The following is an 18,191-nucleotide window of genomic DNA, read 5'->3' on the forward strand; positions in this document are numbered from 1 at the left end:
ACAATATAAGACGATCTGGAATAAATACACAGATGACATACTTGGTTAGCCATTAGAAACATTGGCAGGATGTAGGAATGGTAGTGCCTGCTCTGGGCCACTACACATGCAGTGCTACGCTACAGCTGCATATGAATCCTGACCTCAGCCAAACCAGGTGCCCACCGCCACAGTCTTAAAGATACAGAACATTGCAATTAAAGTGCCTAAAAAAAAATCTTAGGCTTCTCATGCAATTTCCTGACTAGGGTTTTACATTATGCATAACAGAACTTTGCATAACAGCACGACATGGCGGTCACCAGTTAGTTCACTGGAAATTATAGTCAGTTGTTAACAGTCCTAAATTTGCCAACATTGTCCAGAATTTTCTCAGACAATTCAAGCAAATTTGGCTTGCTCAAACTTGAAAATGGGCAGGATTAACATAAATCTTGCCCAAAAGTGGGTGTTTTTTGGGTTGGACCTGGCAGAGAGCTTAAATTGCTCTGATGTACTAGTAATACCCCAGAGCAGGGAGTATCTGAAATGGTTTGTTATGTATTGTCAAGTTGTGTATTATTCCTTGTATAGCTATGTATGTATGGCAAAGCCATTGTTAAAAATCCTTGCTCAGCCCATGTAAGAGGTTTGATGTGGGCTGGCCCCACCCCTCACCTTAGTAGAGTCTAGATTATGGTTTGAAATGAGAGAGGAAGCAGTTGCCTTGAGGTCCTTTTTTTCATGTCCTAGAAGGCGATAGAGACTAACAGATCTCTGCATGATATACAGATGGAAAGGGACAAAGGAGACAGCTAGAGAACCTTGAGTCTGCATGGTAGAGCATTGGAATCAGTAAGATAACCTGCTACTAAAAGCTTTCAAGATTCCGTGCCTCTCTGTGACCTTTTTACTACAAAATCACAGTAAGAGAAAGTTGTCACCGTGATTTTGTAGTAAAAAGATCACAGAGAGGCATGGAGCATTATCAATCATGTTAATGCTCCGTGTCTTTGCTGTCCAGTGCGGGGCTTGGCACTCTTTCACTCAGCGGATTCCACGCACAGCATACGCTCGTGTGAAACATTTATTCTGTTAAATCTGGTCTGAATACGGAGTCTTGCACCATAGGCCGGCCAGTGCATTCTACATGCCCTGCCTTGCATCGTTACAAACACTTAACATTATGTGCACCCCAGCTAACATAAGGCAGGAGCCCTAACTTCAGAGTGTGTCTCCTGAGGGAAGAAAGCATGCACCCTCCTTTTCCTGCACGGCTCTAGGGAACAACAGTGTGAGGGAACTCGCTGTGATGACTGTAACAACCAGGGGCACGAATAACTCCCGTCCTTTGCTCTGGCTCCTCAGGGGCTTGCTGTATACTGACAAAAATATTGGTAGGCATGTTACAGTTCAGGGATACAGTTTTCTGGAGGGGGTGCTTAAGTGCTATGACAGTCCTTATTTTGGCACCCCCTTAAAGATTTTCTGAAAGTGCAAACTATTAATATGGAATGAGGATTTTGCACAAGTTGTCTTTTTTAAAATTTTGTTCCATTTTTGTGGACACTAAAATTGTGCGTTTAAAATGGTTTTTCTCCTCTTTTTGTTTATGCTACAGAATGTGGTGAATTCTTGGTGCTTGACCTCGGAGGTGCAAAATTCCGAATTGTTTATGTGATATTGGATGGTTCTCGTGGAGTAGAGATGGAAAATGAAATGTGTGACATTCCAGAGAAAATAAGGACTGGGACAGGACAGAAGGTACGTGTAAACAGAGTTTAAAAGCAGAAGTATCTATTCCCTAGGATAGTAGTTCAATGATAGGCCTCTTACACGAGCCAGAGGAAGCACGTAGCATCCATGAGGCTTATTTTTAATTTAAATGAGTTGGACAAAATAATCCTCAACCCCTTCATTCAATTCAAAATGTCACAATAATAATAATCTTTTATATATTGCCAACATATTCTGCAGTGCTTTACTATCAGGGGGTTCAAGTGCAAACAGAGTCATAAATGGCATAGCAGCAAACAAGTTAACAATTAAAACAAGAGGAATGAGGGTCCTGCTCACAAGAGCTTACAATCTATGAGAATATGGAGGTGACACAAAAGGTAGAAGTGCTTGTTTGGTCCAGCCATCTTAACACAATAGGGTAGTAGATATGAGGCTACATGAGCCAGTCACCAGCTAATATCTGTAGTGCCTCTGAGTGCATGAGGTGTGGTGGATGCTAATAAATCAGGTTCAGGGGAGTAATTCTGAAGGGAAGTGGGGGGGGGGGTGAATGGAGAAAAATGATGTGTTTTTAGGGAATTAACCTAATTGTTTGGGGTAGGGCATTCCAGAGAACTGGTGCAGCTCGAGAGAAGTCTTGAAGATGGGAGTGAGATGTTTGGATTATGGTGGATGTCAATTGTAAGTCATTAGGTGAGTGGAGAGCATGGGTTTGATGGTAGACAGAAATGAGGGAAGGGGTGCAGCACTGTGAAGAGCTTTGTGGGTAAGAATGGGGACTTTAAATTGAATCCTGTACTGTATGTATGCAATGACTAGCACAGGGCAGAGGCATCATAGTGATTAGACAGATAGATTAGGCTGCAGCATTGAGAATAGATTGGAGAGGGGAGAGTCTGGTGAGGTGGAGGCCAATTAGTAATGAGTTACAGTAATCAAGACTGGAATGGATCAGGGCAACAATAAGAGTTTTTATTTCCACAGTAAGAAAGGAGCAGATTCTAGAGATGTTTTCGTGGTGCAGGGGGCATGAGCGGGCAAGCGATTGAATATAGGGAGTGAAGGAAAGATCAGTGTCAAACAGAACACCGAGATAGCTGATGGCCTGTCCGATATGGGCTGTATAGAGAGAAAGGAAGAGGATCTAAGACTGAACCCTGAGGAACCCCAACAGCAACAGAGAGAAGGGGAAGTGGAACCAGCAAATGACAAGAGTGTCCAGATAGTAAGGAAGAAAGCAAAGAGAGAACTGTGTTGTTAGGACCGATAGATTGGAACATGGTGAGGAGTAGATTGTGGTCTACAATGTTGAATGCTGCAGAGAGATTGAGGAGAATTAGTAAAGAATATACATGCAAAAGCACATTTGCTGCCTCCTTATATTATGGTATTCGTACAGGGCAATAATGGGGTTTCCCTAGAAGGCACATGAGAGGAACGCAAACTGTGGGTCTGCAAAACACGAGCATCAGCTGTGTGTGCTCTACATCAGTGGGTTCTTGGGTTTATGATCCACTATGATGTGGCGAAAGAGAGGACATGTTATATGTTGCATTGCAAAGGGTGCAGTCTGCTGTGAAAAACCAAGGCTTTTCTGCAACAGATTGAGCATGCTGTAGATTTGAAAATTTGCCATGCTCTGAGTTCTGTGCAGAGTTTTTCCAGTACATATGGACGAAGCAATGAAAACCACATGCACTTCACTGTGCGGTGTGGATCCACCACAACCAGAGCTGGCCTTAAAAGAAGCCTTTTAGCAGTTCTGACCATGCTAAACTGCTGACCGCATTAATTTGGGCCTTGGGAGAGCAGTACCAACCTACCTTTTGTGGAGCTTTTCTCATCAGCAGTAGTGTGAATATGAACTTTCATTCTGCCAGACGCTGGCACTAATATTGCATGCGCCTACATTCATAGAGCTGAATTGTGTGGCCTCTAGTGATCAGTGGGGGCCTCGTGGTTGGACACCAACCAATCAGAAGACGATTATCCCTTATCCTTTTGGTTGGACACCCACCAATCAGAAGACTATTATCCCTTATAATTTTTTTAATTTTTTTTAATATAAAGTACCCTAAGATCAGAAGCACGTATTGACAGGCTGATTACTGGGAAGATGAGGCAGGTCTAGTGAGCTGTTATTTAGGCAGCACTTCAACATCTTTCCTGGAAATGCTCAGCAGCTTTTTCTCTTATAATAAACTACACCAATAACAGATGCTGACTATAAGTAGCAATTAGGCAAAGAGTTTTTTATTTTTATTTTTTTTATATTGGATTCCTCAACCTAGCAGTATATGAAATCTCAGCACGAAAATAAGGCTATCCTGCTGGCACGTTAAACCTCAATTACCAGTGTTAACCTTGAAGACAAAAATGGCAATTTTTATCAAGGATTTTTTTCTTTTGCAATAATTTGTGTAAGTAGCTGTGTATGTTGACACTTGAAATAACTCCAAGTTTCACAACACACAGACTAATGTAATGATGAAATGCCAACAGGATGCAGATTAGTAATTGTACTTACAAACGTTTTAATATATTTTTAAAGGAGAAATGAAAAGAAACCTTTTGTAAATTACCTATAGAGAAATACAAAAATATTTTTTTGGTGGTGTTTCAGCTCTCAGTATTCCCCCTATTGGGGTAGATCTTGACCCAAAGGGTAATTGTATTTTACATCCCCTGCGGACATACTGTGGTAAATCCACTGCAAGTTTTGCTGCTGATCAGCACCAAAAACTGCATGTATTACAATGGCTGTGGATTTCACCTTCTCCATTGCAAAGGCTGAGTATAAGTTGACATGCTGCAGATTTCGAATCCACCCCAATGCTCAATTTACACAGCATATTAATTTTCTTAAAATCTCATCCACTTTGCTGGTACTGTGCAATTGTGTGGATCTGACATCAGTTTGTTAAAGGGAGTCTGTCAGATTTATCTTCTCCCATGTGCCTTAAAAGTGACATTAAAAAGGTGCAATCAATGTGTTGCCGGCCTTTTTTTTACTGACTTTTGCATCTTCCAATTCTTACACTGCCCTCGTCTCTTTTCAGAAAGAGGGTGTGGAAAGGGAAATTTTTTTTCGTTTACACCAGTTTTCGGTCGCAAATGATTTCTGTTTAGGGGCACGGACTGCCAAAGGGAGCACCTAATTTAGGATGCGGTCTGAGCCTTGTCATAAATTAGGTGCAACAGTGCAGGGGATAGATATAGAGACCAGCACAGAAAGTCTGTGTGGCCTGCGCTGTGCGAGTTCGCATCCGTCCATATATTCTATATATTTTTTTGCGGTGTGGAGGCATGGACCAAAATGCTATGGAAGCTCTCCGTAGTGCTTCAGTGGTCTTCCACTCCGTATCGCAGACTCCTTCAAGTGAATGGGTCCGCATCCGTGATACAGTGTGCTCACGGATTATGCCTGTATATGGCGGACCTGTGGTTTGCGGGCAGGGCCGGCACATGATCGTGTGTATGAGCCCCAAATTTTTTTTATATAATATATTTTTTTTTTCTTCAAGATTTACTGTTTACTAATGACCTATCCTCTGGGGGACATTTATCAAGACTGTTAAAACAATTTTCTGGTTTTCTTCTAAATCTTGTGACTTTTTGTGAGCTACGTCATCCCACACCACGGCATGAAAAGTTGAGCTGTTTCGGCCTGCAGATCCTCTTTTTTTATGGTTCATGTATGATGTGCAACATTTTTAAATGTTGCAGCCAGTTGCACAGAATGCCAGCTTGCCCCCTTGCAAATTATCATTTACAAAGCACAGCCACATTGCTCGTGTGCTGAATTTGTGTGAAAATTTGGTGCAATACCAGAATTAAAAGAACTTAAAAAAGGACATTATCAGGACTGCAAATGATAAAATACCCCCAGATATTTTATGGAGTATTCTTGATTCAACTGCCACAGCTTTCCAGATTTTCCCTGCACTAGTATAAAAAAAGCGATCGCAAGTCTAAATACTATGTTACTGAAACTTGACATAAAGGTCAAGAAAATATGTCTGGAAATTTCAAGGGTAACTGCCATGTTTTCATTTTAAAAAAAAACTATTTTAGCATATGTTACTGCTGCAGCAGCATTATGCATAAAGCAATCTTTAGTTTCTTCACATACCACGGTTTACCTTGAGTTTTTCCCTTAGTTACGGCTAAACGGGTAAACATTTACAATATGAGGGCATTCTCAATATGGCTCCTCTGACAGTTCTCTGAGGCCAAAACTGCTTTCCCTCACTTCCCATACACACTTGCTGTAGCCAGCAGCAGCTCCCTGCCAGCCAATCAGATTGGATTATGGAGAGACACTCCTCCTCACTCTGAAGCCTAATGCAGGCACGCAGTGTGAAGGACCGCCCCTCTGTCTTCTGTTTACATTAAGTTGGGAGACAGACAAGCCCTAGTAACGGTCTTTTAAGGGAGCAGTGGAAAGGGACAGAGGACATTAATGAAAGCTGTTATTATAAGGTAATTGCAGATCTTTTGACAATCACTGACAGACTAACTCAGGTATACATGTCCTTTTTTTTCCTATTTTAAGTAATATGGAAAGAAATGGGCAGGTCTTTTGAGTTGTGAGTACAGTACCCCAGAACACGGTAGTTTCAAGGGTTAATTGTTATATTAATATCTGGTTAAGTGTAATGTTATTTGCTGTATATTATTGTAAAGATAAGTCAGTGTCAAACAACCCTTTTAGGTTGCTAGGAGATGGACCTGGGTCTGCACCTGGTCAGAGATTCTAGCGCTAGGGCTACACGTCAACATGTGTTGCACGGCAGTGTGCAGCTACACAGCGACATTTGTCACAAGTCACGCAACATTTTTTGGAATGATAGTCAGTGGTGTCAGACTGTGATATGCGACAAGCTACAACTGCGATGCGACAATTGCACAAAAATCCAACTTGCATGGGTTTTTTGTGACTGTCAGAGCATGTCAGGGTGTGACACCATTGACTATCACTACTAAAAAATGTTGTGCAACTTTCCTATGTCAAGAAGTTGCATGACACATTTTGCCGTTTAGGCCTAGCCTAACTGAGGAAGAGAGGACCTACATGTGCTTGATCCTCAGGACTAGGCCTGAGTCCTAGAGAACTATCATCTCTGAGACGGAGAGGAATACCTCAGCTCCCATCATTGCTGCTATCCATACATTGCTATTAAATAGGAACTGCACTGTGATTTGCTTGGAATTGTGCCTTTTATACCGTTGTATGTACTACTATTCCTATTCTGTACTTTAATAAAGAGACTTACTAATTTACTACAACTGGCCTGGTCACTAACTACATTACCATTTGACAGGCATTGCACCTGCATCCACACTCCTGCCTTGCATCCTGACGACATTTAAAAGGGTTTTATGATAATTTAATACTGATTGTGGGGGTCCAACACTCAGGACCTCTGCCGATCAGCTATTTGAGAAAGCACTGGTGCTCCTGTGAGCACCGCAGCCTTCTCACAGCTTACTAAGCACAGCACCATACATTGTATAGCAACTGTGCTTGGTACTGCACACCTAGGCTTGGGACTGAGCTGCACCTAGACCACTTGATCGATGAACGTGTTGTCACTGGCCTAGGAGAAGCTGAGAGAAGGCTAAAGTGATGCTGAGAGTGGCACTGCCATCTCAAACAGCTGGTCTGACACCCGGGACCCCCACCAATCAGATACTGATGACCTGTCCTGAGGGTAGATCATCAGTATTAAAGTCTCAGAAAACCCGTTTAATATCAACTATTACCAGAAAGGAGCTTTAAAACCGGGTATACCTCAGGGGAAAAAAAGAGTTTGCCAGCATATGTTGGACAAACCCAGAGGGGCATCGCCTGGCCTACAACACTGTGCACGCATGTACGGGCTCTTCATAATGAGAAAATACTCCTTAGACGATGCATATATATTGTATATCAACCAGTGTTTCTTTACAAGCGTCTCTATCATCTCTATCTCCCAAGAAAGGTATTGCGTAACAGACTGTCTAGAAAAAAAAACTGTGCTTGTTCCCCATAGCAACCAGTTATAGCCCGGCTTTAATTTCTTAAAATTCTCTGTTAAAGTGAAAGTTTTGCCATTATTGGTGGCTATAAGCAGTGAACTGTTTTCTCTTTTAGAGAGTTTTGATAAATCTGCTCCGCTAAATCCCATTTATGTGTAAAACTGCGCATTTATTAGAACAGTCCAGCAGTTAGTTTGCACTATGTATGTCTGCTTCAACCTGCCAATGATTGGATGAAGTAGTAACACCGAGGCAGTCATTGGCAACATGGCGTGCCTTTTATATATTAGTAAGGTATATAGACCCAGTCAATCTTCAGTATTGGGATTTCAAAATAAAAATAAATCTATGTAAAGTGTGAATTATGACTTTGCGTTACCTGTTGTCCTTACAGCTGTTTGATCATGTTGCTGAGTGTCTTGGCCGCTTTCTTGAACAACGAACCCTAAAACATAAAATTTTCCCCCTTGGATTCACTTTTTCCTTCCCTTGTCAGCAAAGTCAGTTAGACAAGGTAAGACTGTATTTTAACTCTATTGTCAAGTTATAAAGTCTGCAAAAAAATCCACCAGTCATGAACAGTAGGTGCTACCTCCAGTACTGGTAAGGTTGGTGACCACATTTTGGTTGTGTGTGTGTGTGTGTGTGAACCCAGGCTTGATGGATTCATTAATGAGGAGTATCACTATGATGTATGAGGTCTACCTCCTCACAATTTTGTATACTAGAAAATGTCTCAATTGTTGGGTTTGTTTGAATGTTTTGAATAGTTATTGCTGATGGGTCTTGGTATGCAATTCCTTTCTAAATGTCAAGTTGTACCCCTAAAATCCAGCTCCAGCCAATTAGAATATGATGACGCCTGCCTGTAGTGGTGTCACAAAGGAAGGTGCCACAACAAAGCCATGAGAAAAAAAATACATTCTGTTTTGTATGGAGCCATAATAGGACTCCCTAGAGGTCCATGGGGCCTTCTACTTGTGAATGGAATTTCTTAAAACCCCATTCACTTACATTGTACTGCACTTTGTTGTAGAACTTGTACTTTGCAGCAAATGTGAACTAAGTTTAGCTGTCCATATGGTGTATGTTCTAAGCCTGTATATAGAGCTGGAATGCATGCAACTAAAGATTCTCCTCCCAACTCTCACCCCCCCCCCCCCCCATTCAGACAGTGGGACATTGTTGGGGGCCATCATTCTAAAATAGCTAGAATTTGATAAATTTGTCTGAATGTTGAAGGGGAAATACATGAGATAATATTGCGTTCAGGTAAAAAAAAAAAAAATTGTTTTTGTTAGTTCACACATTTTTAAAATGTAATTTTGTTGTACAGATGCTCATGCCCCTAGATATTGCTGTTAGACACTTTTTCTATGGCCCCTACAATGTTCTTTTGATTCTGTCCTAAGGTGAATTCAAAAGTGGCAGATTTGTTAACAAAATTTCTGCCACTGCTCCAAATATGGCAATGGGAATTGCAGAAATTCAGGCGCACACTGAAGAAACAACCCCATTCATGTGTATAGAATGGATTTTTCAATTGCAGTAATTTCTTGAAAAATCAGTTGTATGGCTGTTCACCTTTTTGGATTGTCTAACTAATGTTTCATAACTCTGTCCATGGCTTGGACCGTTAGGGGCGGTGGAGTGAATCCTGCTGTTGTGCAGGCTAGTCTAAACTTTAATGGGCATAATGGATTTCTTTAAACTACATGTAAATGTTTTCTGTACAACAATATGAAGATAGGTTGGTGTGACCTTTATGGCTTGTTACCTTTTCAGAGTGTTCTTATTTCTTGGACCAAAGGATTTCACTGTTCTGGTGTGGAAGGAAAAGATGTGGTTCAGTTGTTAAAGGATGCCATTCAGAGGCGGGGGGTGAGTAAAGTTTGTAACTTTATCATACTAAATAGTATTGGATTGATTCAAGCATGGCAAATTAATCTTCCATTGATTCTTACAGGAATATAAAGTTGATGTTATTGCCATTGTCAATGACACAGTTGGGACAATGATGAGCTGTGGCTACAAAGACCACGGTTGTGAGGTTGGCTTTATTGTTGGTAAGTTACCTTGGATAATATATATATATATATATATATATATATATATATATATATATATATATATATATATATAAATTTTTTATTTTTTTTGTTTAGAAGCATTACATTTAAATTTCATGACTCAATGTTGCTTTTTCTCAGGTACTGGTACTAATGTCTGCTACATGGAGGAGATGGGCAATGTGGAATCTGTAGAGGGAGATGAAGGCAAAATGTGCATCAATATGGAATGGGGAGCACTTGGTGATGATGGGGCTTTAAGAGATATTGAAACGGAGTATGACCAGCAAATAGACCAGGCATCCCATACACCTGGAAAGCAGAGGTAGGAGAAAACCAGAGCATATTATAGCCCATTAAAATGTTCTAGTCAGACTGCTTCTTGAATAGTTTCCATGTGTTGATTGTAGGGAGGGTATTGTACAGTTTTTTTTTATTTTTTTTTTTACTTTTTTTGTTCAGAAATTGAAGCTTGACAGTGATTTTGAATCCTTTTGTGTAGTAACTGTATGCAGTCTTTTTCTAATTAACTCTACTCTTCTAGACTTCTGCTGCTTTCATTTTTAGTATAGGAAACAGCTGTGTGACTACTTCTATTTTTACTTGGTCAACTGGTAGAAGAAACACCTACTCTTGCTGACTTTATTTCCCTTTCTTTGAGGAATCATTAAAGTAGTACGGCTCCGCAATCAAGAGGCAAAGTAACTAGCTTCTCCAGCTTTCAATAGAGATCAATGTATTTGGAAATACTAGATTTTTATCAAAAACATGTGGCCGTGGGGATGCGCAAAAAAGTAGAACATGTCCTATTATTGTCCACATTATGGACAAGGATAGCACAGTTCTATTATGGACAGAACGTTTCATTCTGCAAAATGTGGAACATGGCTACGGCCATGTACATGAGCCCTTAAAGTCCAGAATTACTAGGTTTGGCCTCACAAACTAGTACAAGGCAATTCTCTGACAGAAGAATGAGTCTCTAAATTTACCTGCACATAATGTGGATTTAATTGCAGAAACTTCACATGAAAACGGCATTAAAAAGCATGATAAAAACCACATATAAATTGTAGATTTTGTACCTTTTGTATGTGGTTTTTGGTGTTATATTTTATTTTTTCCTGTGTATGTTAACCCCTTCCCGACCGCAATCTGTATATATACGTGATAGCTGCACATACCCCGTGCAGCTACCACGTATATAGACGTCAAGCCAGCTCTTTAATCCAAGCGCTGCAAAGCGCTTGGATTAAAGCATTTTCCCCTTCCCTGCTGCTGTCACGAACAGCATACAGTCTAGTAATGCCAGCAAGGGACCAATCAGAGTGGCCCCTTGCCGGCAATCGATCCGATTGGTTAGTCTGTGCAGACTGAAATCAGGTAATGTGTAATGAAGCCCCCCCATCTGTGCCCCCGATCTTTGCCCCCTTCCTGTGCGCCTCCAACCTCCCCACCCCTCCTGTGAGCCCTCCTGTGAAATATATTGACTCAAATTTATGACTATCATGAAGTACAATGTGTCACGAGAAAACAATCTCAGAATGGCTTGGATAAATAAAAGTGTTTCAAAGTTATTACCACATAAAGTGACACATGTCAGTTTTATAAAATTGACCTGGACACTGGGGCATCAATGACCCTTGGTCATGAAAGGGTTAACAACCTTTTTTAAATATATCGGATACCACATCATATCTGCTGTGGATCCGCAAAAATAGTTGACATGATGCAGATTTTAAAAGTATTGTGGCAGATCAATTTTCTGCATACTACATACAGTATGCATCATGTACATGAGACTTGGCAAATCTCATTCACTTTGCTGGTACTGTATTACTTTGTGGATTTTCTACACGAAAATCTGCACTTAAAAAATGCAGATAATCCACAATGTGTGAAGGTACTTTAAGGGTGACTACACACATTTGTTCTGTGTGGATTTCCTGCGTAAAAACCACAGCGTAATCCAACCGCATCGAAAACTGCATAACAAATGCACCTAAACAAGATGGTGCGGAATTATGTGCATATTTTGGTGTAGATTTTCTGCTGATTTTCTGTCCATTAATCTGCACCATATGCAGGTACCTTTAGAGCTCATTCAGACGGCCGTATGAATGAGTCCGCATCAGTTCCGCAATTTTGCGGATTGGGTGTGGACCCATTCATTTCAATGGGGCCGCAAAAGATGCGGAGAAAAACACTGTTCTGCAGAAAAGATGGAGCTTGTTCTATTCTTGTCCTCAATCGCAGACAAGAATAGGCATTTTCTATTATGGTTGCGGTCATGTGCTGTCCGCAAATTGCAGAACGCACATGGCCGGTATGTGTGTTTTTGTGGATCCGCAAAGCACTATGGCCATCTGAATGGGCCCTTAGGCTAATTTCCCACGAGCTTCCAGTCTGGGAAACGCACTCCTTGTGATGACCGCATTTCCCTAACTGAACAGTACCCCACCCTGACTCTGATTGTGGGAGTACAATACAGTAGACTTGTGCTCAGGCAGGAACTCATAGCATCAAAGTAATTATAAAGCTGTGAATTTGAGTCAATGTTCGGTGGGGAAACGTGTTCCAAGTGATGGCTGCATTTTCCAGACCCAACATGCTTGTGTGAAATTAGTTTAATACAACAGGGCCCCCAAGGTCCAGAAAACCTGTTTGGAGGTGACTTTCAATCCATGCATATGATTCCAATTGAACCTATTAGTTGACAATACAATTAAAAGGACACGTCATATATAGATGCAGTGTGGGCTCTTAGATTCATTTCCTCTGGTGGGTCCAACGATCTCTAGTCAAAGATTTCTAAATAGCTGACGCCTAAGGGCTATATTACATTAAAAGATTTTGCAGGCGATTGTCTGGTAGAAAGCGTTCCTTCCTGGCAATCACCTGCTCATTAGTGGAGGAGAGCACTGCTATTACATATATGGGGAGGAGAGAGCAGTAATGCCATGGCTCATCCCCATACTGAATCATTGTTTGCCTGCAGAAGATCGTGATTAGATAGTACTATCTGCTGTCAGCAAAATATGATTTCTAAGCATGCTTAAAAATCTTGATTGCACGATGAATGAGCGATTTTGGCTGCAGTCTTACACAGCCAGATCATTGCTAATAAGCGTTTCTGGGATAGTGATGATCTGGCTGACCATCCGCCACTAGAGATGTTGCGAACATAAAATTTTCCGTTCGCGAACGCTAATTTCCGCAAATGTTCGCGAACGGGCGAACCGCCATAGACTTCAATAGGCAGGCAAATTTTAAACCCCACAGGGACTCTTTCTGGCCACAATAGTGAATGAAAAGTTGTTTCAAGGGGACTAACACCTGGACTGTGGCATGCCGGAGGGGGAACCATGGCAAAACTCCCATGGAAAATTACGTAGTTGACGCAGAGTCGGGTTTTAATCCATAAAGGGCATAAATCACCTAACATTCCTAAATTGTTTGGAATAACGTGCTTTAAAACATCAGGTATGATGTTGTATCGATCAGGTAGTGTAAGGGTTACACCCGCTTCACAGTGACAGACCAAACTCCCCGTTTAACGCACCGCAAACAACCGCAAACAGTCCATTTGCACAACCGCAAACTCCCCATTTGCACAAGGTTGGATACCAACCATGTCCCGTTCCTTGTCCTCACTGACGTCATTGAAGGTCTCTTCCTCCACCCAGCCACGTACAAGACCAAGGGTCCCCGAAAGGTGACAACAAGCCCCCTGGTACGCCTGCTGTGGTTGGTCTTCCACCTCCTAAAAGCCACCTTCCTCCTCTGACTCTTCTTCAGACTCCTCTCTCTGCGTTGCCACAGGTCCAGCAATCAACGACGACAAGGCTGCTTCTGGTGGTGATGGTGACCACAACTCTTCCTCTTCATGCTCATCTACGGCCTAATCCAGCACTCTACGCATGGCACGCTCCAGAAAAAACGCATATGGGATGAGGTCGATGATGTTGCCTTGGGTTTGACTGACCAGGTTTGTCACCTCCGCAAAAGGACGCATGAGCCTACAGCCATTGTGCATGAGCATTCAGTAACACGCCCAAAAAATACCCAGCTCCGCAGATGCTGTCCTCCTTCTTCTTCTTTTTTTTTTTTTTTTTTTTTTTTTTAAATGAAAAAAAAATCTGTTCTTACCAGTTTAATCTCTGTTTTGTCCCCTATCAGGGGCTGGTGTGGTGTATGGAATAGATTTTAGGAACCAGGAGATGGAAAAAGATGCTTGGTCGGTCCTCTTACTTCCAATTTGGGGCACTGCACGTGCGCCGTGCAATTTACTGTGCTACCAGATATGAGTGGTATGTTAAGTAGTACTATTCCTATCAGTTTAATCCCTGTTACGTCCCCTATCAGGGGATGTGTATGGAATAGATTTTAGGAACCGGGAGATGGAAAAAGATGCTTGGTCGGTACTCTTACTTCCAATTTGGGGCACTGCGCATGCGCCGTGCAATGTACTATGCAATCCCAATATGAGTAGTATGTTAAGTAGTACTATTCCTATCAGGGGACGTGTATGGAATAGAGTTTAGACAAACGCAAAGAGTTGTCAATAGTTGACACACTCATGACAAATTTTATTCCTCTATGCGTCAATCTTGGTTTAATGATGACTGTGCTCGTGCGCACGTTTGGCAGATTGCAGGCGATGGCGGTTTTTCAAAGCCTATGGTCGTGCTGAGGTAGTTCAGTGACAGTTAAGTGACCCAGAAAACAATGATTCTGCAGTGTGGGCCCATTGTTGGCCTAGTAGGCTTTAATGATCACCTTAGATGATCACAAAGAAAATTAATGTTTTTTCTATGCAAAATTATCCAGCCGATGGCTTTTGGTCTGTTCACAATGAAGAAACGACCTTATCATCTGGGGTGTGCCAACATTGCCATTGCCAACACACTCATAGAGGTGATCGCTTCATTGTGATACGCAAGCCACTCACCATAACAAGGTAACGATCACGAAGGGGAATTGACACATGTATGTGCCTTTTTTGTTTTTGCAGCCACAGTGCAGCACCAGAGGCCAGAAAATTTAGGCATGTACACATGCCTGAAAAATTAGGTATTGTTGCAGCCGCTGCTGTAGCAGCGGCCAGAAAAATTGATGTTTTCCAGGCAGAAAGTGCACTAAAACATTTTGGCTTGAACCCTAGTTGGTGGCAGAGAAGTCACGCAAGTCATCCAGCATGCAGAGATAAAATACAGCAGCGTGTGGACCATTTTTAGCCCAAGGCAGTTCATCTCATCACCAGGCCTTTTTTAGTCAAATGTATCGCCCACTGTCAGTCCCTTCGGGATCCATGCCTCATTCATCTTAATAAAGGTGAGGTAATCTAGACTTTTTTGACCTTGGCGACTTCTCTTCTCAGTGACAATACCTCCTGCTGCACTGAAGGTCCTTTCTGACAGGAGACTTGAAGCGGGGCAGGCCAGAAGTTCTATCGCAAATTGGGATAGCTCAGGCCACAGGTCAAGCCTGCACACTCAGTAGTCAAGGGGTTCATCGCTCCTCAGAGTGTCAATATCTGAAGTTAAGGCGAGGTAGTCTGCTACCTGTCGGTCGAGTCATTCTCTGAGGGTGGACCCCAAAGGGCTGTGGCGATGCGTAGGACTTAAAAAGCTCTGCTTGTCCTCCATCAACAACACGTCTGTAAAGCGTTCTGTCCTTGCCGGCGTGGTCGTGGTAGGAGGAGGATTACTTTCACCTCTTCCCCTGTTAGATTCCCGTTGTGCTGTGACATCACCCTTATACGCTGTGTAAAGCATACTTTTTAACTTGTTTTGGAACTGCTGCATCCTTTCCGACTTCCGGTAATTCGGTAACATTTCAGGCACCTTCTGCTTATACTGGGGGTCTAGTAGCGTGGCCACCCAGTAGAGGTCGTTCTCCTTCAGCCTTTTTATACGAGGGTCCCTCAACAGGCACAACAGCATGAAAGACCCCATTTGCACAAGGTTGGATGCTGAGCTACTCATGTCCCGTTCCTCGTCCTCGCTGATCTCACTGAAGGTCTGTTCTCCCCCCCCCCCCAGCCACGTACAACACCACGGGTACCAGATAGGTGACAACGAGCACCCTGGGATGCCTGCTGTGGTTGGTCTTCCTCCTCCTCAAAGCCACATTCTTCCTCACACTCCTCTTCCAGTGTTGCCGCAGGTCCAGCAAGCAATGCTGATAAGGCTGTTTCTGGTGGTGATGGTGACCACAACTCTTCCTCTTCCTCTTCACTCTCATCTACGGCCTGATCCAGCACTCTTCGCAGGGCATGCTCCAGGAAGAAAACAAATGGGATGATGTCGTGGATGGTGCCTTCCGTGCGACTGACTAGGTTTGTCACCTCCTCAAAAGGACGCATGAGGCTACAGGCATTGCGCATGAGCGTCCAGTAACATGGCAAAAAATTCCCAGCTCCACAGAGGCTGTCCTAGCACCCCAATCATACAAATACTCGTTGACGGCTTTTTCTTGTTGGAGCAGGCGGTTGAACATTAGGAGTGTTGAATTCCAACGTGTCGGGCTGTCGCAAATCAAGCGCCTCACTGGCATGTTGTTTCGCCGCTGAATATCTGAAAAGTGCGCCATGGCCGTGTAGGAACGCCTGAAATGGCCACACACCTTCCTGGCCTGCTTGAGGACGTCCTGTAAGCCTGGGTACTTATGCACAAAGCGTTGTACGATCAGATTCAACACATGTGCCATGCACGGCACATGTGTCAACTTGCCCAAATTCAATGCCGCCAACAAATTGCTTCCGTTGTCACACACCACTTTGCCGATCTCCAGTTGGTGCGGAGTCAGCCACTGATCCACCTGTGCATTCAGGGCGGACAGGAGTGCTGGTCCGGTGTGACTCTCTGCTTTCAGGCAAGTCAACCCCAAGACGGCGTGACACTCGTATCCGGGATGTGGAATAGCCGCTGGGGGGGTGCAGTTGATGTGGAGCAAGACGCAGCAGCAGAAGAGGACTCAGCCAAGGAGGTTAGCGAAGAGGATGGAGTAGGAGGAGTAGAGGAGGTGGCAGCCGGCCTGCCTGCAAGTCGTGGCGGTGTCACCAATTCCTCTGCAGAGCCACGCATTCCATGCTTGGCAGCCGTCAGCAGGTTTACCCAATGCGCAGTATACGTGATATACCTGCCCTGACCGTGCTTTGCAGACCAGACATCAGTCGTCAGATGGACCCTTGCCCCAACACTGTGTGCCAGACATGCCATTACTTCCTTTTTCACAATAGAGTACAGGTTGGGGATTGCCTTTTGTGAAAAGAAATTTTGGCCGGGTACCTTCCACTGCGGTGTCCCAATAGCTACAAATTTTTTGAAGGCCTCAGACTCCACCAGCTTGTATGGTAAAAGCTGGCGGGCTAAGAGTTCCGACAAGCCAGCTGTCAGACGCCGGGCAAGGGGGTGACTTTGTGACATTGGCTTCTTACGCTCAAACATTTCCTTGACAGACACCTTACTGGGCAGATGAGCAGGAACTGCTGAAGGCGAGAGGCGGAGTGGCGGATGGTTGAGAGGGGGCAAGGAGGACAGCAGTGGTTGACGTGGCTGGAGATGCTGGACCAGGAGGAGGATGGCTGCTTTGAGTTTGTGTGCTGCTTGTACTCATATGTTGATCCCATAGGCGTTTGTGATTTGAGATCATGTGCCTTCGCAAAGCAGTTGTACCTAGGTGGGTGTTGGACTTCCCACGACTCAGTTTCTTTTGGAACAGGTTGCAAATGGCATCGCTGTTTTTAGAGGAAGACACACACAAAAAATTCCACACTGCTGAGCTTTGTAATGACTGCATTCTAGTGGTGGCAACAGCATGCGTTGATTGGTGTGCTCTCTGGCTGACCCCGGGTGCCGATACATGCTGTCTGACTGTGCCACTAGCTCCTTGCGACGACCTCCCCCTGCTTCCAACTCGTCTCCTCCTCCTCTCTGTCTCCCCATCTGAACTTTCCCCCTGTTCTTTTTCTCTTCGAGCGGGCACCCACGTGACATCCACGGACACATCGTCATCATCAACCGCTTCACTTGTATCTGACAACTCGGCAAAGGAAGCAGCAGCGGGTACAACATCATCATCATCATCATCATCATCATCACACCGTACGTCCATGTGTGTAATGCTGCCTGACTGAGACATATCCCTGTTATCTACATCCTCTGGCAATAATGGTTGCGCATCACTCATTTCTTCCAACTGATGTGTAAATAACTCCTCTGACAGATCAAGTGAAGCAGCTGTGGTGCTAGTGTTGGTGGTGCCCAAAGCTGAGCTGGAGGAGGATGGCGCGTCAAGGTTCCGAGCGGAAGCTGTAGAAGATTGAGTGTCCTGTGTTTGCCAGTCAACTATGTCCTCAGAACTTTTCGAGTTCAGGGT

At 43.5% G+C, this 18,191-nt stretch overlaps 1 protein-coding gene across 1 annotated transcript in view; it reads left to right on the forward strand.

Moving 5' to 3' along the window:
• Nucleotides 1-18,191, forward strand: part of HK3 (hexokinase 3) — a 176,252-nt gene that overhangs the window by 129,507 nt on the left and 28,554 nt on the right. Inside the window, 5 exon segments of the mRNA XM_040406681.1 lie at nt 1,601-1,743; nt 8,135-8,254; nt 9,526-9,621; nt 9,707-9,806; nt 9,951-10,134. Of these exon segments, the coding sequence (XP_040262615.1) occupies nt 1,601-1,743; nt 8,135-8,254; nt 9,526-9,621; nt 9,707-9,806; nt 9,951-10,134 (643 nt within the window).

This window comes from Bufo bufo, chromosome 1 (assembly GCF_905171765.1).
Source record: "Bufo bufo chromosome 1, aBufBuf1.1, whole genome shotgun sequence".
In the NCBI taxonomy this organism is placed as follows: domain Eukaryota; kingdom Metazoa; phylum Chordata; class Amphibia; order Anura; family Bufonidae; genus Bufo; species Bufo bufo.